Consider the following 20,652-nt stretch of genomic DNA (forward strand, 5'->3'; position numbering starts at 1 on the left):
AGTGTCCTACAGGCATTAATGCATGGCAGAAATTATTTCTATTAATCCGCGTGTGTTAGCGAGGCTGCAAACAGTGGCGACAGTGCCGGGGATGGCTAGGAAAGAGACGCCCGACCAGACAGGAAAGCCGCGGTCAAAAAGGGTTAGGGGAAGACCAGGTAACTTCAGGACAAGGAGCAACTGCGGGAAAAGAGAGCGGGGGACGCGACACGCGTGCACCGGCGTCCCGGAGACGGGGAGTGGGAAGGGGCCGCCGGGCAGCCACACGGAGGAGCGGCGCCGGGGCGGGAGGAGGCGCTTTCGCCGCCTCCCCCCGCGGCCCCGCCACGGCCGCCCCGGGGCCGGCCCTCCCCGCCGCCGCCCCGCGCCCGCAGCCCGCGGGCGAGCCCGCACACGCCTCCGCGGCCTGGGACGGGCCGGGGCGGCCGCGGGGTGCCGTCCCGCCTCGCCGCGCAAAGGGCCGGGCCGGGGCGGCGGGCGAGGAGAAAAGGGGAGCGGAGCGGAGCGGAGCGGGTCGGGTCGGGTCGGGTCGGGCAGAGCGGCGCGGCAGAGCGGCCGGGCTCGCCATGGTGCTGGTGGTGGTGATGGGCGTGAGCGGCTGCGGGAAGTAGGTACCGGGCGGGCGGCGGGGCGGCGGGGCGGAGCAGCGCCGGGATCTCCGGCGGCTGCCCCGGGCGGCGGGCTGCGGCTCGGCGTCGCCGGAGGCTGCTGGAGCCCGTCGGTGCGGGGGTCTCGGCCCCTCGCCCGAGGGCGGAGGGTGTTGTAACCGGCTCTTTGTGCTTGCCTGCAGGACCACGGTCGGGTCGCGGCTGGCAGCGAAGGTATGGCGACGTTAGGCGGGGAGCGTGCCGCCTCGCTCAGCGCTGCTCGGCGGGCGGTCTCCCTCCCCGCGCCGGGCAGCCTGTAGCTGGCAGGCCGGCAGGCGGTCTTGGCACACGGCGTAACCACCGCAGCTCGGCAGCGCGGCCTGCCTGTCCCCCGAGCGGGGTTTGGGTGGCTGTCGCCAGCGCCGTGTAGCCTACGCCGACCTCGGCGTAGTGCCGTGATGTGTCAGCTGTTGCTGCTACGAAGCTGACTTTGTAATTTTTGCCAATCGTCATGACATAAATGGTGATTCACGCTGTGGTGCAAGAGGCCTGTAACTTCTTAGCAGTCGTCTTTGTAAATTCCGGGATCCTTATTAGCTCACCTGGTTTGGCTGAATGATCCATAACTTTACGTTTTTTTTTCCTTAGCTGGGATGGAAATTCTACGATGCAGACGATTATCATTCTCCAGAGAATAAAAAGAAGATGGCAGAAGGGATACCACTAAATGATGAGGTACCTTGTATAAACCCTGAAAGAACAGTCATCGACACGTTTATCTTTGTAACCTCTGGCACATCGTGTTAAAGTAGATTGTGCTTTATGTAGACTAGGCTGACTGTAAGCATAGGCTGAACTTGTAGGTCTGCAGTCGGTAAGAGGGGGAGGCTTCTTGTGTTACAAAGGATTCTGCGTAAAAAAAGAGTTTATCAAAGTGCGCTTGGTAGCGCACAAGGGGTTTGATGCTGATTCAGGATTTGTCAGAAATCTCTCCCTCTACATCAATATACAGAATTGCAGCTTTAGATTACATGCTGCTTTGAGTTAAATACATGAAGACAGACAAATGTTTCTACTGAAGTACATCTCATCACTTTCAGTTACTGCAGTGATTACTCTGCAATAGTCTGTTTTATATGCTCCTACTTAAAATGTGCTTCTTTCCCTTCAGCCTGTTCTTCAGCCTAAACAGATAAAAATGATCAATATAGTTTTACAATTCTTAACAAATTCAGAGGCTTGAGTAAATTAGAAAAGTTACAAGCTGACACCTCTTGCACTTCTTCTGGGAAACCTCCAGAAACATAAAGCTGAACTAGGGAGTTCTTCGAAGCACTCTCTATAGACTGAAAAAAAATTTCTAGATTCTTGTTAAAAACTTCAATCTTTTGCTAGTGGTTGGAAGGTCATATAAACCAGTACATCGTCTAAAGCAGCGTTGCACAATTGAATGACTAAACCATTGGTGTATGGTGCCCAGCAAGAGGGAAGCATCTCTTTTGAAACACCAGAGATGCAAAATTGTGAGGGCGTTCTTGAATGCCTGTGGGAAGTTATTCTGTGATGACAATAACAAAAAAATGTTGCATTTATTTGTCCACGTTATCATTTGCTGTGCTCACCCAGCAGTAACAGCATTGAAAGATGAAATGGGACCAATTGTTCAGTGCTCGACAGGTATGACAAAAGTTTGTGGGAGCTTAAAATTTAAAACAAGATTATAATGAGATGATCAATCTCTCACATGATGTTTGCCTAACTACTGAGCAAAGGTGTTGCAAAACTGTGGCTATGATTACCTTTATTTGTGATTGCTGCTGACATAAAAATGACATAATTAAGTTATTGCAGATAATTAAATTTAGATCTGTCTGTTCCTGGAAACCTCAACTTTGATCCAAAGCATTGTGTGCGTATGCCAAGATACAAGGAAAAAGAAAAAACAATTCAGGCTGTACATTTGAATTGTATAATAGAAGCAAGAGAGAAACTGACTGTCCTTCAAAGGTTTACAAGGTGTGTGCGACACATAAATACATATTACTTCCATCAGATACTTGTAGGTATCTGTAATATAAAAAGTACTATTCTACTAAAAACATCTTATTGATAATACGCCTTGCACTTCTTGTTAGCCTTCAGGCAGTGGTAGCAAATCTACATTAGGAAGAAAGAGAATCAAAACTGAACTTGCTGTATAGTTTAATGCTAATTTTCATCTCTAGTCAAATGCTCTAGATGTTAGAAGCAATTGTTTCAAATCAGTTTCATAAACAATTTCGAACTAACTTGTTTTCTTTCTAGGACAGGATTCCCTGGCTTTGTGCACTGCATGATATACTAAGGAGGTAAGAGAACATCTAGCTTTAAGGAGTTTGGGCTAAAGATAAAAAAAGTACCAGAAGTATTTTCTCCATCACATTCCAAAGCAGAAATGTATGTACTAGTGTAAAAACATTCTGCAGGTAGTAAAGCCATTCTATTTTCACTAATCTAAGCTATCATAATAATTGCTGAGGGTGAGATAATGCCTGAATAATAGCGTTGGGAAAATTGTTGCCAATGATAGTTGTTTTTCTACTGTCTATGTAAAAATAATTTCAAGGATCCTGTTCAGTAATAAACCTAATAGCTACTTACAAAGGATATAACCACAAAATACACCGATAATGACAGTAGCATAAAATTTTGTAAAATATTGCTAGTTTGAATAAGATACGGCATCAAGTTTGCTTGACACCATCTGCCATAGGATCCTCACAGAGAAGCTGATGAAGTATCGGCTGGATGAGCAGACAGGGAGGTGGATTGAAAACTGGCTGAACAGCCAGGCCCAGGCGGTGGTGATCAGTAGCACGAAGTCTAGTTGGAGGCCAGTAACTAGTGGTGTACCCCAGGGGTCAATACTGGGTCCAGTCCTGTTTAACATCTTCATTAATGATCCGGATGATGGGGCAGAGTGTTCCCTCAGCAAGTTTGCAGATCACACCAAACTGGGAGGAGTGGCTGATCCAGAAGGACTTTGACAGACAGTAGAAATGGGCTGACAGGAACCTCATGCAGTTCAAGAAGAAGTGCGAAGTCCTGCCCTGGGGAGGAACAACCCCAGGCACCAGTACAGACACTGAGAGGCACCCAGCTGGAAAGCAGCTTTGCAGAAAAAGACCTGGGGAGGCCTTGGTGGACACTCAAGTTGAACATGAGCCAGCAACGTGCTCTTCTGGCAAAGCAGGGCAGCAATATCCTGGGCTGCATTAGATGATGTATTGCCAGCAGGTCAAGGGAGGTGATCCTTCCCCTCTCCTCAGCACTGGTGAGGCCACACCTGGAGTACTGTGTCCAGCTCTGGGCTCCCCATTATGAGAGAGACATGGACATACTGGAGAGCATCCAATGAAGGGCCATGTAGATGATGAAGGGACTGGAGCATCTCCCAAATGAGGAAGGGCTGGGGGAGCAGGGGCTGTTTAGCCTGGCTTTACACAGTGGCTGTTACGTGCTTGTGCACATCAGGTCAGCGTACCTCATTGGAGCACGGGTTAATTCACTGAGAAATTTATCGATCTGGATTGTTATGCTGGATCTATTGCTTTATGTTACATGCTAGGCCAAGGCCACTGCCCAGCTCCAGAAACTTTGCAAAATCAAGTATACTTTAAAAAAGCCTAATGCCAATGTTTAATTAGTAGTACTTATAAGTAGCTGAGACTGGCATTGGCTTACCTAGGTGATAATAGTAGGTATTATAAGTTCTTATCTTCCTGTGAACCAAAATCCGATGAACATAGCATGATTTTTATATAGGTTTATACCTAATTTTACTTTGATTACAGAATGTATTTCTTAGGCAGACATTTCAGTCACTGTTCATAGAGACAACTAATTCTGGATTTGCTTTTCGGTGGAACAGACACACCCACAGTTTAATGCTTGCTTTATTTTAAGAAACCTTGCCAGTAAAAAATACATGAGCAAGGCATTAGTTTACCTGCATCCAGTCCCTTGTTTAGCTTGAAGTGGGCATGTATGCAGTGCTACCAATAAGTATGGTTACAGGAAACATAAAATTTAACATTACAGTTAAATCCGAGACAGTGAAAACAGATGTTGGAAGTATACCTGCATATGTATTTAAGAACAGAGCTCTGTACTGTTCAGCAGCCACTTACTCTCTAGACAGATTAGTATAGTAATTTTATAGATAATGGGTGGGAGTTTGTATGGATATTCAGTTGCTGCTGTTCTCAGCAGTTAAGGAAATGGTCACGACACTTCCTTGTGCCTGAATTAAATTTAATTTAGGAAAGAACAGTGGCTAATAAAGAAGGTCCCCAAGATTGAGATTTTACCAGGAGGCTGGCTAGCCTGGCCTCACTTTCAAATCACATCTTTACTTGCATTGGAAATTTCATTTCAAAATCCTGTCAAAATGACGAAAAAATGCCACGACTCCCAAGGCTGTCCTCTGCAAGGATCCAGGGCTTGTCTCCCTTCTTCAGCAGAACTGAAGAGCCATTTTGTTATACCACATGTGGATTTTTTTTTTTCTTTCTGATAGAGAAGACTCATGTAGACAAGATGCAATTCTGGCCTGTTCTGCACTAAAGAAGATGTATAGGTGTCTATTAGTTAGTGGAGCATCTGCAATTGAAAGCAACCAGCCAGAGCAACCAGGAGAAAATGCAGCACTAAAGATCCTCTTTGTTCATTTGGATGGGCCTATGGACATCATTGCTGGCCGCCTGAAGAAGAGGAGAGGACATTTTATGCCACCTGAACTTCTCAAGTCTCAGTTTGATACTCTGGAGCCTCCTAGCGCACCAGAAAATTTTATTACTGTCAGTCTAGAAAAATCTCTCCCTGAAATAGTGCTGGAGATTCAGCGTGCCATTTTTCAGGGTGAGGCTTTTCTGGAGTAAGTTTCTGAATTACACATACAGAAATTCATACAGAAATTCCCTTAAGGATATCAAGGGTATGAAACAGCATTTTAATTATCAAATTGATTATTAAATCAAAACAACTTATTTTTCCTGATAATTAAATGGATTGCAGTGTTAAGAGTTCGGTTACTACTGTTGGTATTTTTATCATGGCTCTGTAAAAGACATACAAGATGAAATTTTCAAAAAATGTCAACTTTTTAAACCCTTCACCATATGAAGTTAAACCCCTCATTTTAGGAAGAGCCTGCTTTTGAAAATCCTGCCAAGGGTCACACACAATAATTTAATTTCTTCATTTTAATTTTACTCTGTCAAACATGGGGATGGGCACATCTGCTATTAAGTAATGAAATAATTTACAGCTTTGTTAGAAACAGTATTTTTATTTTTCTAGAAGTATAAGAGACAGGAACATGCATGATGAAGTTTGGTGCCCGACACTACCACTGTCTCACTGCCAGATTTTCAACAAGTTGTAGCTTCTGTGTTTGTGTCCTTGCTAACCTCACCAGGACACTGGTGACTTCATGAGAGCTTTCGTGAACTCTTACTGTATGCATTGAACTCCAAGCCAAAAAATGTGAGAAAAAAGGTAGCAGTGGTGAGACAATATACAAAATATAATTGTATGGCAAGCTTTAGAAATAAAGTATAAGCGGCATCATATTGGCTCTGAACTCGCATCTTTCATGTACAAAGCGTACCCGTTGAAGTGCAGCGGAGAGTGAGTCAACCAGTGATCTAAGATACTGAATACAAGATTGATGGGTGTTTCCTTCTTCTAGAAAAACAACTTACTTTTTCATAGTTGGACCTTCTCCTTCACTTCCCTTTTCTGGTGTGCTTTAGTCTTCCACCTCAGCCAATGTCCAGTCCAATGTATGCTTATGGATAGGTGTTCATACAACTGCTTTAAAGCGTAACATCAAACTATTTCTGATACATTTTTCGCATCTTTTTTTGTGATCAGAAAATCCAAAATATCCCATCAGTTACCTAACTCCCAGTATTTAAGGTTAAAATCCTTTTTTATTCCCAAAGTATTTTTTAAAAAGTTATTTATGACTTGTTACACAAGAGGTGCCTTTCTAGCTTAACTTAATGAATGAAAACTGCAGATAGTTTCTTTAAGAAAGATTCGAATCACATCTGAATGGAGTCATCCCCATGTGCCGTTGCACATGGATTATTTTTAGTGACATACTTTTTTTTTTTTATTTCTAGGATGATGGATGAACTCCTTTAGAAGCAAAACTCATGTTTCAAAGCATCTTTGGTATAATTTTTACTTGGATAACTAGTTGAAAAACATTCGTCTTGGTTCTCATTTTATATGAGTAGTAAGGGCTTTGTGGTTTACCAGACACAGATCTACTGTGCTTAGATCAGTGCAATAAATGGGCATTATCTGACCGAAAGCGGGCATTTTTAGATACAGATTTGGGATTGTAGCCATTAACACACCCACCCAGAAGTGGTCTTTTCCTGTTTGTTCTTGACCTGGAGGGAGAGTACCGGGCAGTTACCAGTTTGTCTGCTGCTGTACCCTACAGCAGCACTAGAAAAAACGCTTGCTCTCAATTCAGAGCCTGTTTATTCTGAGAGCCAAGGTGCAAGCTTAAGAGTTAGAGGCTAAGTTAAGTGCAAGAGACAGGCATGTCTGGCTGATTCTTAACACCCTCAAATTTTGGAGACTAGGCACCTCTTCAGACCAAGTGACTTGTAGTACTGTAAAAGTGTAGTAGCTACGACAATCAAAGAAATGGCACCCTCTTGTGGTACCTCTGCTTTTAATGAAGTCTTCATATTTTCTCAATACACCATTTTACAAAGAGCTTTTCTAATACACCCATTATTAAGTACAGATTTACGCTCACTTTTTTCAGACACAATAAAACTAGATCAGGTCACTGTACAGTGATGGGAAAGCAGCTGCATCCTGTCGCAAACAAATTATCAGACCTTCAAATAAAAAAAATACTGGGCAACATTTTCAAGCGTGAGCACTGAAAAGACTAGTTTTCAGATCTGCTTGTCAGCATTTAAAACATGCTTACAGAGGGGCTGGCACTAACAGAAAATTGTACTCAACACTTAAAAACCATTCTCTCTTAGGGAAGTCTTTGTCAGCACCTTGGGTTTTGGAATTCTTTTCTAAACAAAATAGTATGTTCTTACAGGCAGTTCATGCTTCTTCAAATTAGGTCCAGGTATTTCTCACTTTCCTCTAATGACAGGAATATTTCCTTCCCTTAACCTTCGAATGTATTTGCCTTTTGCTTTTACTTAAAGCAAAACAAAGTATTTCCACAGTTCAAATGATGCTGAAAGGACAACAAAGTGACCATTTAAATTAACGTGCCATTAATCTTGTGACAGGTGCAGTTTTCACTGCTGGAGTTCAGTACTTTAGTCTGTTACGTCCTAATTAGCTGTGCTTGAAGGTTGTAATCCCCTCTTAACATCCTTCCATTAAATGAAGACACCTCTGTACCTTCACTGTTCTAGCCTCCCCATTAACCAGAAATTATCAGCACCTAAAAGCTAGTCATATTTTGCAGACCTAGTGTTCATGAGATCCTCCTGTTTCCAGGAAAGGGCAGCTGGCAGTACGTGGATGAACACAGTTTAAACACGCACCAGTTTTTTTCAGAATGCTGATCTGAAGATAATGCCAATCACCTGCATTTCTCTCTCAGAATCTCAGAAGAGGAGGGAGTTTGCCTCTACCTTGCTCCATCTCGGAGCAATGGGGACAGATACAGCCAAAAAAATTGCAGAACCTGCCCCTCTCAACAAACAAGTAGAAACCAAGAAGCCATTACTTTCCCTGGAAAGTGCAGGTGATGACATCTTCAGGAACACAACTTCTTAGAGATGCTTTCCCTCTAAACTCTTCCTGCTTACTTTTTATTTAGAAAAGGAAGGTTGCAAGACTCCTGGGAAACTTTTCATTAGCTCCATCCGATGTTTGATTTATTTTCCCCAACACAGAACCAGGCTTGTGTACTTAGCTGGACAGAACTGTTGCAATTTACTGTTTCTCAAACTTTTGCCACAGTGCCACATCTCTGAACTTTACAATGCTAAATCCGCAGGGGCTTGCAGGAGTGGTTGGCTTTTTCCCCTCTATAGGGAAAGCCGGTTTGGTTTCTGCCGGCCTGTTCACATGCGGCTGCAGGAATGCACAAATTGTTTAAAAAGAATACTGAACTTGCATTTTGCAGGGCTATCTGCAGATGCCAGCTCCACAATTTGAGACAGTTCCAGATACTGTATAGAAGGTTGTTGTCAACTTAAGCAGTTAAGTAGTCTGTTGCCTGCTATTCTGAAAGACAACAGAGCATTACTTCCGTTCATTTATATCCTCTGCATCACAAATTAAAGGATTAAGATGGCAGTCATCCAAATGCTAACCACATAAAACCGCTCCCCGATTTTAATGATGCTGTGCATATGTACAGTGGAAGGCAACGATTGCAGAACAATCCCTGTACATAGGTTTCATTTACCCGCCCAAACATAATCCTACAACATTTAATTTACTTTTTTTTTTTTTTTTTTAAATGAACACTGTATTAGGGATGTTGTATTCAGGTTAATTGCAATTCAGGTTAGTTGGGCAGGTTACTTTTATCTAGCTCAGGTTATTTGGATGCAAGTTTTCTGTCCATATTTTGAAATACATTTAGCAAAGGCAGCAAAAACTAAGGAGGAAACATCTGGAGTTAGAAATTGCTTTTCCTGTCTCTGCCACAAGCACAAGCTATCTATGGAAGGTACATGGTCTATACCTCCTCAAGACTGTGTGCTAAGCACAGTTTGTAAAATGCTGGGTAAATACTGTATCTACTACAACATAAGCATTTTGCAATGCTATAATGAGGAAATAAAAATGAAATGTTAGATCCCAATAGCAGTATTCATTCATACATTAAACACAGGAAGGGTAGAGTCATCTTAAACTGCACAGGTTGTCTATACAGGCAAAAGAACAGACCCAGCTGCCTGCCAGCTCGGCTCTAAATTGGGGTGGTTACTTTATTTTGCAGGCACTGAACCAAGAGAATTAGACAGACCACATCCTTTACAAAACTAGCCATCCTGCTGTCACATTCCCAGTAGTGCTGTAACAGCGTTTGCTTAGAATGCACGCGGTTTAAATCTTTTAAATGGCATCTGTCAGTTCACACTACCATGACTTTCAGCTTTTTTTCTTTTTGCAGCAGTTACTTTCTCTAGCAGTAGTTTGATGATCAGGCAAGGCAGTTTTGTAGACAATCCTATCAGATCATTTGATCCAATGTAGGGGAAAAGAAGAAAGTAGGAAAAGAAAGAGCCAAGTTTCAGGCACACGTGCCCTTCTCCTGGTCCAAGATGCAAGCAGCAGTTTTCAAATACAAGTTATCGAAGTGCTCAGAGTTAACTATAAGATTGCTTCTGAAAGAAAAGGTAGATGATAATTCTGAAGAAAGAATTTTAGAGGGACAGGAAAAGGGGCAACGAGTATGGGGGCGGGGGGCGTGAACAGGAACATTGTAATATGCTATTAAACCAACAAGTGTGATCTTTCTTTTATTGTTAAAGATGTAATAAAAAGTCTTACCCTACTTATAAACCTTGTTCTACTTACTGTGCTTTCTCACAAAACTAAAATTCCTCCTGTGCAAAAGATAGCTCAGTGTTTTACCACTACTTACAAGAAAGTTAGTAACGGTTGTTACTAGTTGACAATAGTTACTGATAAATATAGATTGTATTTCAATAAGGAAACTTAGTTCAAGGGCTCATTGTAAAATTTCAGTCAAAATTCATCTCTTGTTGAATTGCAGTAAAATTTGACTTCAAATATAGTGTCACTTAGTTTGTAACGTGCAACTGAGATACTTACATAGGTGAAACGAATGTTGTCTCAAGATAGGTGTTCATGCTTGTTAGATTCATTGTTTTAGTGCCTTGGTAAAGCTTGGTAAAAATTATTCCATTCCCTACCTCACCCTCGCCCTTTCATTTGACAGTGGCCTTTTTGGATGTTACGGATTGTATTCTTAAAAGGACCTGCCTTCTGAATGATGAGGGGTCTTACTTTTTTAAAGCAAGGTCCCAGTAAGGCACACTATAAAGTCAAGTCACATTAGTTACTTTGAAGATCCTAATAAATAGTCATTGAGAAAATAACTGTAAAAAGGTAGTGATTATTCTACAGAAACTACTTGCTATCTGTCACTTCCCTATTACAGCCTTACACTCAGTGCAATGAAAGCTACCCACCCAATAGAACTCACTGTGAAGGTATGATGATGGGCGCGATCACTGGCTAGGAAATAAAAGTAGTAATAATTTTGTACCCAAACTGTAGGTATTTTAAAAGGTTTTGATTATATTAAATTCATCTTACCAATAGATTCTATTTTAATTTATTTCTGTTTATTTAACACTCCATGCTGCTGCATCTATGAGACTTTGATCCAAAGGCCAACCAAGAGATTTTCTTGAACTTTTCCCAGTACCATGTGCGTCAGCAGTATTTGATCGATTTACTTACTGGCAAAGTAAGAGACAAGATTCCTGGACAGTGAGTGAAACTTCTCTTCTGTGATAAGACAAATGCGGTTACTGCCAACAAAACTGCATACATGGCTTTGCCAAAAGTTTTTAAAATTTCACTATATGCTGAAGTGTGCTCAACTTCTTCTTTTATATCGCATTATAATTTTGCTTCATCAAATTGATTAACAACTTTTGAGTTAAAATAGGTAATTTTACACCATTTGCAAGCAATGATTTTTAGAGCAAACTGAATTTATACTTGTACCATCAAAAAAAAAAAAAGACTGTTCAAACCAAGTGTTTAAAAGCAGTACAGGAATTCAGTGAGCACGTTCACAACTACACTGATGCGGAAGACCAGTAAAAAGCAGGTGCTATTCAGTAACACACACAGTAGCGTCTTTTATTCTGCTTACCCCCACTTTATCTAAGCTAGCAGTCTTCAAGATCATATGCCTCTTGCCCTCTTCCCTCCACCTCACACTCCAAGAGTTGTTAACTAATCTTAGCCCAGAGCTGGTGAATACTCCCAGAGCTTGTTCTCAAATGCCAACTCTTAAGTTGGTCAGTCATCTTGAATTCTAGGTAATCATCAACTGCAAACACACTTGAGACAAGATGCTTAAAGATTTTTTAATTCATTTATTACCTGTGCACAACAGAAGTAACTACCAATAAAAACTCAAAAGATATACAGTATTTTTTACATGGTGGTTAAAAGTAATTAGAATATCACATGACCATGAATGAAAGTAATGTTTCCAATTACAAATCAGCATAGATGTTAGAATCTCAATGGAACAAGCCAGAAAGCCTTAGAAGCAGTTCCAGAGCACAAGGCAGCGCCCCTTTAATTTGCACAATGATAAAGGTAATTTACAGTTAATCTTTGTGAATATTGAGACAATGTTACAATGCAAGTTTCTGTACAGTTAGATATAAAGAGATAACCAGAACAGTAATTCTAGTGTATTTTAACTGAACTTGCTTAAGCATTTTTGCTGAGATGGTTACCAAAGGTGCTGGAAGATTCTACACCAAAAACATGTCTTATGACTCCCCCCCCCCCCCCCGGCTTTTTTGCATTACTTATAATCTCATTCTATTGCAATGTGTAAATCTCTAGAAATGAGCTGTCTCCATTGTATATATTGTGTTTATACTTTATACAAATTAAAGCAAAAAATGGTAGATTACTCAAGTGGTATAAATCTTACAGCATTTTGCTAGCAAAAAAAAAAAACATGCCAAAGTCACAATAAGCAGTATTGGTACCCACAAATTGTAGCTTCAATTAATTTGTTTCCTTTTTAATTTGTATTCTACATAAATTACTACTGAAGGCTAATGTTTAAGTAGTAAATAAATTGGACAGTTGTAGGTCAGACAAAACCTGTTCACTCAACTGTGAAAGCTGATATTGTTTCCAAAAAAAAAAAATCACAAATAATGCAGAACAAAAGAAGTGTGATGCATGCAACAGAGTGAAAATGCATTGATTCCCACTGTTTGAAGAAAACTACTGCACTCCACCTTAAAATGCATCAGACCGATTTTAGTTTAACAAGACAATCCCAAAAGTCAGAATGAAATAAAGCAAATATTTTAAAGATTTAAGAGCTGTTATCAAAAATAAATTACATTTTTTCAAGTTAAAGAAACACTGCTATGAAGGCTGAGAGCCAAGCAGCCTTTCAATAGCTGCATTGATGTCTCCTCCTGTTGCTATTAGCGCTTGTAAGTTTGCTTCACGGTTCAGAAAGCCCATTGCACTCAGCTGCTCCAGTTGTTGCTGAAATCTAACTTCTGGATTTTGTAACTGCTAAGAACAAAATTTCAAGCTATAAAAGCATAACACACATTTAGCAAAGTACAGGATTTAAACATAGTTGGTTCTGCACCACTCCCTGTCTCTACTAATTTCTGACTACATCTCTTTCAAGATCCTAAAACTACACTATGACATAAATTCAATTCACAATTGAATTATTTTTTTAACAAGTCAGAGCAGCTTCAGATTTTAAGAGTATCTACCCTTACATGACATTCTTGAACTACAAGAAAAGCTGCTTGTTTGATAAAAAAGGATTAAAATTAAATTGGGTAAATTTATGTCCCATGAACAGTTTCTTAAAGATATGGTATTTTTTTTTAAATGAAACAGAGGTCAACCTAGTAATGTGGAACACCAAGGATTATGATGATGTCACTGTTGGCAATGGTGAACATCACAGGCTTTTTTTTTTCCCTTGACATAAAAATCACCTCTTTCTTAATGCTCCAAGTATTTGTTGACTAAAATTACCAAAATTTTAATTGTTAGAAAGCTTCAGTCTAAGACAAACTGACAGCTGTGCTTTATGGGATGATCCTGCTCACACAACCTCATGGCAAAATTCTGCATGATTTCAGTGGTATCATCTTCAGTTCAGAGGCATTTTTGAATCAGAACAATTATAGGAGAATAATATGCTGGAGTAATACTGAGAAGCCACTTTTTGAAATCAATGAGTCGATTTAGATACCAACACAAAACTTGTGCAGCTACTGCTAATTTTCCTTTTGTTCTAATTCAACAGTTTCATACATCAAGAAATTACTACCGGTATTTAAAGTCTGCACATGGTTCCAAACCAATACAATGTAAGGATGTAACCTGAAATTTAAGAACTGCCCCCCACCTGCTTCCCCAAAGCAAAACTAAACAGAAAGTTGACTCAGTAGTGTAAGATTTGACAGCACAGTAAGTGAAAATGTATGAAAATATGGTTTCCTACGGTGACACCCACCAACACTTTCTTGTGGTTAGGTAACAAGAGAAAAAAGTCTATCGATCAGCAAGCTGAACTAACTCACCCTTTGGCAAGAGGAGGAAAAAGCAGGACTGCCCCTTCCACCAGCAGTCTGCCATTACACTGGGTATGTACCACAGTGTAAGGGTGCTGTTTCACACAGCACTCTTTAGAGTTAGTGGCATGCCTCCTTTAAAGCCAGTCTTGCTCACCACCCTACAACTACTGGCAAAGCTGCTACCTTTGCTTGACTTCTGGAGCTCTCTAGAAACCCTTAATCCCACTCAATATGTTAACAAAATGCACTGCAGTCTGGACCTGCAGGATGGCAGTGAAGCCATACAACAAATTCAGGCTCCAAATAACCAGAGTGTGGCTATTCCGAAGTGTGGGACAGAGGCTTAGTCACAGCTAGAGAGTAACAGCCAGCAACACAGACAAAAAACACAGAGGTAATGGTATTCAACATACTTAAGCTTTTCACTTCACTTGCCAAGGAACCTTATCACCTCAACCTACCTCAATCTTTCCAACCATTTCAGAAATTCAAGGGTATGAAGATGAGCATATAAAACCCAATTATTCAGAGGACACTTTTACTCAAATCTGATGTTTTTCCAGCATTTACTTGCACAGCTGCAACACCACTTTTAAGCCTCCTCTGCTCTCCTTTGACCAGAAGCATCCACGGAGCTGTCCCCTCAACTATCAGCCTACTTTCTAGTGGTTTATAATGAAAAAAATAAAGTCAGAATTAAAACATTCTAGAATATAGTGGTGTACTTTACCTGAGCATTTGCACCAGCAAGTGCCTGCAACATTTGCTGGACAAACTGCTGGTGACTAGGTTCAGCAGTTCCTGATGCTGGACTTGTATTTTCACTGGAAACAGAACTAGGTACAGTGGACCCTGTAGGAGCTCCAGTGCTTCCCAATCCACCTAAACCAGGATTAAATCTGCATAAATGACAGAAAAAGAAATACACCACTTGAATAATAAATACTAGCTTGTCTCTTCTCATTTATTTAATTACTGAGTAAAAATCTTGTCAAAGAGGGGGTGACAATTTAAGCAAAGTACTAAGACAAAGACCAGAGTCATCACTGTTTAGAAGTGCACAGCAGGCAAAAATGTGACAAATTCTAAAACAAGTTTAGTTAAACTAAAAAAAGACAGCAGGAGTCTTCTTTAATAAAAACTGGGTAAATCTCTACATGTAAAAAAGAACGAACAACATAAGACAAGAGAAGAGTTCTTGCCTAAATTTGTAAGACCGATTCTTACCCTGGTATAAGCCCCGGCGCCTCTGTTGCTAGTGTCTGCAAGCCCTGCTGAATCTGTAGCAAAGCCTGCATTGCTCTAGGGTTTGACATAGCTGATAATGTGTCGGGATTCTGCATCTAAGAAAAGGAGAGAAACTCTTAATCATATACAGATATTCAAAGTTAATCTTTATCACTAGATGTTTTACAGAGTCTGACATAATTTCAGAACTCGTTTTTCAATTTTATATTTGAATATTTACATGAAATCCTTCAGGTATTTTTTCTTTTTTGAGAAAACTTTCATAGGAGTTGATCAATGAACTCTCTAGGTGTGGGCAAAGCCTTTCAAATGAGAAGTACACAAGGAAAAGTGTTTTTCATTACCTCTTCTAGCAGACTTCATCATCTTTCAAAGCCAGAGGACTGTATTAGTCCAACATCATTCTAGAATCATACTACTGGTAAGCAACAATGCTGAACACAATGAAACTTGACCAATAGATATCTAAGTTATACAATATTTCTTTTTCTTAGCTAAATTTAGACCACAGCAGTTTGAGCATGACTATTTGTGCATGTCTTCATATCTGTAGTGCCCTCACAGCCTAGAGAAATAGAAATACACTGCAAAACATACTAGGAAGCAAATGTATAATACTCAAGGGCTCTCACTCTAGTGTGACTTCAATTAAAAACTGGCTTCCATCCACAGATAATTTAAAAGGCAAATCCTTTTCATTTCTGAAATTAAATGTCCAGAAACCTGACTATTTTAGATACAAACCCAAAACTAATGGCTTATGTTCACCGCTGCTTAGAGATGCCATAAGTAAGGGAAAAGTAATGTGCTTCAGTCACAAGCGACACAGTCTTGGTAGCCAGACCTGCTTCAAATAGCAGACAGGCTTATTAACCTTAGCAGCCTTCACTTGGCAACTGCACCAAATTCCTTCTGCTGCAAAACCGTTTTTGATTCACACAGAAATGCACAGATTAAGGTCAAACTTCCTCTGGTGCAGAGCAGAATTGCAGAATAGGACATGAAGAACTGTGGTCTGGAATATGGGTGCGTAACGAGACTTAAGCACAGCAAGTTGTTAATATTCCCCATTCATCTCTTGGATTTTTATCTTCCTGATAGCTTAAAGTCAGAGAATAACTAAATGTATAGCTGGCAAAGTATACCCAAATTTTAAAGAGGAAAACATTTTGGGTTCTCCAAAGAAAGCTGCTGCAATTACTTTAAGAAAATATTTAAATCACAACTTACTGTCTGATATTTGGAGTTGTTTTACAGAAATGGTGGCCCAACAATTCTCAGAGCACTTAGGTGACCTGGATCTTGTCTCTATTAAAGTTATTAATTCTAGCTGTTAAGTAGCAGCAATTCTTGTTAAGACTTGTATAAAAACTGCAGATGGAGTAGCTCACAGATGAGTTTTCCTATTTCTGCTGGGCAATTGCCCTTCATTGCAAAGGATGCCTTCCATTATGCAGAGGAACATTCCATGGTTTCTGTCACCCAATCCCATTAGATAAACGCCCATAGATAAGCAAGGAAGTATGACCTGCAATACTGTCAACATTCTGAGAATACCCAGACTTCTCCACTTTTCTTCACCTGCTAATGCTGCTGGTCATCTGACCTAACATAGTGAATACAACAGAGAACTAGCTGTGCAGATAAACCCCAAGGTGATATTGACAGAAGGAGATACCCAAAGGAAACAGAAGTGATTCCTACTGTGCCTTCATTAATTACTATTTATTCACAGATTTCAAAACATACTAGCTCTTCAGATACTACTGAGTCATCACAAAGCAGTGGCATTATGAAACACTACAGCCATTCATGTGGTTGAAACAATTGCTACTGTAATTCATGTATGTGTTAATTATTTTACTCATAAAACTGCCTGTGTGCAATCAGATCTTGGCAACGCACATTTACTCTGATTTGCAAGGGCTGCCTAATGACGAAACTCATGCATTGGATTAAATTTTCAATTCCTAAAAAAAAAATCTTGCTTGCTCCTATTTAGGGAACACAGTACTACTACACACTGTGACAGCTAATATCAAGCATATACCTGGGCTGCAAGCACAATGTTGTTAAGAGGAGAAGATGATGGTAGGGCAACCTTTACAGCCAAAAAACTTCAGAACTTACTTCTTTTGAATTAGCTAATTACTTTGGTCTTTCAAGGCATGCTGTAAGAGCTCTTTACCCAAATACTTAAGATGTACGAGAAAAACATAGTGAAACTTTATTCTAGTAGTGGGAAAAATACTAATCTTTTAAATTTGCGAAACAAATCACGTTGCAAACGTGTTCTCTGGCTGGTGCACAGTAAGAATAAGTATTCCTTCTAAGCAAAGAAGCAAGAGCAAATCTAAGTGGTTGTGCTAGTCACAGACAAAAATATTCACTAGAAGTCAGGTTTAACTTAGGAAAGGGGCGGAGACATCAAGCAAGAATTTATTATCAAGGGACAATCTAAGCTGGTGTCAAAAGCTAATGAGAATATATTACAGAATCTAGCTTTTAGCCAATCAAAGAAAGACACCAGTTTATTAAAAATATTGCTCATTGACTTGAAGACATTTATTAACAGCTAGTATCTCATCTTACTTGCTGAAGGAAAGTAGGAAGTTGTTGTCTCATTTGTTCCTGAAGTTGAGGATTTCCAGCAAATAAAGGATTATTCAACATCATCTATGGGACAAAAATATTTAATTTCAAAGATCAAGCAGTAAAAACCCCAGGGGGTTTCAAGACAACTACTTACATGGTAACAGTCTGTGAAAATAACCTCACAGAATAATGATCATCTACTTCTCCTTTGGCCAAAACTTGTTATGAACCACCAGCCTGAACACATTGCAGGTTTTTTCTGGTTTTGTTTTTTGTTTTTTGTGGTTGTTGTTATGGTATTGTTTGGTTGGGTTTTTTATCTTTTAAGTGAATGAACTGCCAGATACTTGCCAAGACAACCTCATTTATATTACAGGAAAATCTTTTTCTGCTCAGCCTCCACGACAGATCTAGAAGTTTTTACACTTTGTCAGGGATATTTTTCATATTTATGGAAAATTTCTGTATTTAATACAGAAAAGGTAACATTTTTTTAATCTTGGTACAGGATTTGACTTTGGATAGTACTGCTTTAAGGAAAATTTGAAAGCGCTTCTATGATACCATTCATAAAACAGCATCTGCACTTTTACAGTGAGCATGGGTCGCAAAAGAGAAGTCAAAACCAGAATAATGCCTGGATGTTGCACCAACTCCCCTCCCTTCACTTCTCTCCTCCCAGGCTAGTGGGGGTATTTATTTACTGACAGATCTACCTTAATTCACAACCAAAGCATTTGTTTTGTCTAACTGGTTCTTATGCTGGGTCACAAGTTTAGGGCTGTACAAAACATACACAACCTTACAAGTTATTTTAGAAGCATGCCTAGCATGATGTCCAACTACAAATTGAAGAAGCTCACTGCAACAAATTGTTAAATGTAGGTAGGTAATAATTTCAGTGAGTTAGGCATTTACATTAAAAACTGGGCCATTCACTACAGACAGTTGTTGAGATGTTGGCACAATTGAAAATTTAACTGTATCATAGATTCAACTCTTTTTTTTTCCTTTTTTTTTTTTTTTTAAATTTCAATGCACACATACATTACTACACCAAATACATTTACCTGTACTGCAAGATCAGGATTCTGGCTTAACGACTGCATCATGCTTCTCATATAGGGTGCAGACAACATATTCTGCATAAGTTGTGGGTTTTCTGTTATCTGCTGTAATAAGCTCTGCATTCCTGGTGTGTTGAACATACCAGCTTAAAAAAAGTAAAAGGCCACTTTAGTAAACATCCTATCATCAGACGAATTAGACTCCCTATAACTGGGATATAACCACTTGGTTTCTAAGAGTTTTAGTCCCTGAAATACACCTCAATGTGGTTCTGCTTACACAGACGCATTCACCCTAGAAGTTAAGACAGAGGCTGTAGCCAACAAGCAGCCCCACTATTTATCTACATTATTAGCTGTTTTCGTATTTGCCTCCAAACAGGAAAAATACTGTCATTCATCTAGAGATTCCCTACCTTTGTTATTTTAAGGCAATACAGAAGTACTATTATCACTCTTTGTTTACTTTTCATGTTTGTTTTTCTACAGGACTTTGACACTAGTCAAATGTTCTACGAAAGTAAATAGCAATCAAAACTTTGAATCAAAAACTCTCTTTCTAATGAAAGAATCATTTCAGCAAACTCCCAAGTATGTGCAAATATATGCAATTGCAATAACAAACACACCTCCTAGTCCAGGTCCCAAATTTGGTACAGCTGAGCTCTGTCCCGTACTGCCAGAGGTGCTATTTCCAGCACTATTACTGCCACCGCTCTCACCACTGGTGCTGGTACTTGTTGTGGAAGTCTGTGAGCTGGACTGAGGAGCCCATGGATTTGGTAGAGGATCTCTATTTTCTGTACGAGATGGCTGACTGTCCCCTCCTGTTGATGCATTGCTTACTAAAGAAGCAAATGGGTTACCTCCAAACTACAGAGGAAGGAAAGCAAACATGTATCATCTACTAAAGGCAACCATTTTTAAGTCTGCTATAAATAGCAAGTTACCTTTCCAAAATTATGCATGAAGACAAATGTTGATGGCTCTTGATCAGTTATACTCACCATCCTACAATAATTCACTGTAAATATTCTGAAAAGATGCCAACATTGAGAGATACTAGCACCTCCAAAAAAATTAAATCGTATTTATTTTTGAAAGCAGTGTTGCTACTACACTGGTATTTTGATCACAGTAAGATTGTATCTTGCATACTGGTTTCCAACTTCAAAGCCTTTTTTTCTTCCCATCTTAGGTTCGAAGTTACTAAACACACCCTTAAAAAATTTTCCTGGACCTCAGAATTTTAAGGCAAAGAATTAAAGGCATTCAAATTTAAGTAATAGGGAAATTAATTAACTTTAAAATAGCTTCTCAAACACACAAAGCGATATCTGTATTTCTTCAAGCTTAGAAGAGCACAGAATTTTTAAAGATCTTTCCTCCCAAGAGTAAGATGCCACACAGTGACTTCAAGCTTGAAGAAATGTTTTTCAAGTACACATTTGGAAATTTACATTACTTACCTGCTTTTATTTTTAAAAAAACATTTACTTTCAGTGGCATTTGCAATCTTTTCTCACCTGTTCCTGTGCTGCATTCAACATTGGCTCCTGAATATCTGTGTACATACGTCGCAAGGCATTGTATCCACCTGGTATACTTTCCAGGTTGCTCAAGGCTCGGTCTTGGTTTCGCATCATTTCCTGCATCATTGCAGGGTTTCTAGCAAGTTCTAGTGTCTAGGGAAGCAGAACATTTAATCTGTATTAATAAGAAATCCATTCTAAAGTGAGAACGTCAGCATTTGACAATATCTCAGATACCCCTGTCTAACCCAGTTTGAAATTATGATTAAAGCCAAAC

The 20,652-nt window shown here is 39.9% G+C and overlaps 2 protein-coding genes across 3 annotated transcripts in view; one reads left to right on the plus strand and one right to left on the minus strand.

Annotated features, from left to right (window-relative positions):
• Nucleotides 1-530: 530 nt before the first annotated feature.
• On the plus strand, nucleotides 531-6,008 carry IDNK (IDNK gluconokinase). Of its 2 annotated transcripts, XM_076363184.1 has the most exons (5): nucleotides 531-607; nucleotides 791-821; nucleotides 1,236-1,322; nucleotides 2,892-2,935; nucleotides 5,146-6,008. In XM_076363184.1, exons 1-5 carry the CDS (start codon nucleotides 567-569, stop codon nucleotides 5,504-5,506), a joined length of 564 nt encoding a protein of 187 aa, XP_076219299.1. In that variant the 5' UTR covers nucleotides 531-566; the 3' UTR covers nucleotides 5,507-6,008. The 2 variants fall into 2 exon arrangements, with proteins under 2 accessions (XP_076219299.1, XP_076219300.1); XM_076363185.1 differs by lacking the exon at nucleotides 791-821 and having other exon boundaries at nucleotides 550-607.
• Nucleotides 6,009-11,710: 5,702 nt separating this feature from the next.
• UBQLN1 (ubiquilin 1) overlaps nucleotides 11,711-20,652 on the minus strand; it is a 31,212-nt gene continuing 22,270 nt past the window's right edge. The window contains 7 exon segments of the mRNA XM_076363183.1: nucleotides 11,711-12,905; nucleotides 14,664-14,832; nucleotides 15,161-15,276; nucleotides 17,774-17,857; nucleotides 18,847-18,989; nucleotides 19,473-19,716; nucleotides 20,370-20,528. Coding sequence (XP_076219298.1) covers nucleotides 12,750-12,905; nucleotides 14,664-14,832; nucleotides 15,161-15,276; nucleotides 17,774-17,857; nucleotides 18,847-18,989; nucleotides 19,473-19,716; nucleotides 20,370-20,528 — 1,071 coding nt within the window. The 3' untranslated portion in view covers nucleotides 11,711-12,749.

The sequence above is a fragment of the Aptenodytes patagonicus genome, chromosome Z (genome assembly GCF_965638725.1).
Source record: "Aptenodytes patagonicus chromosome Z, bAptPat1.pri.cur, whole genome shotgun sequence".
NCBI lineage: Eukaryota > Metazoa > Chordata > Aves > Sphenisciformes > Spheniscidae > Aptenodytes > Aptenodytes patagonicus.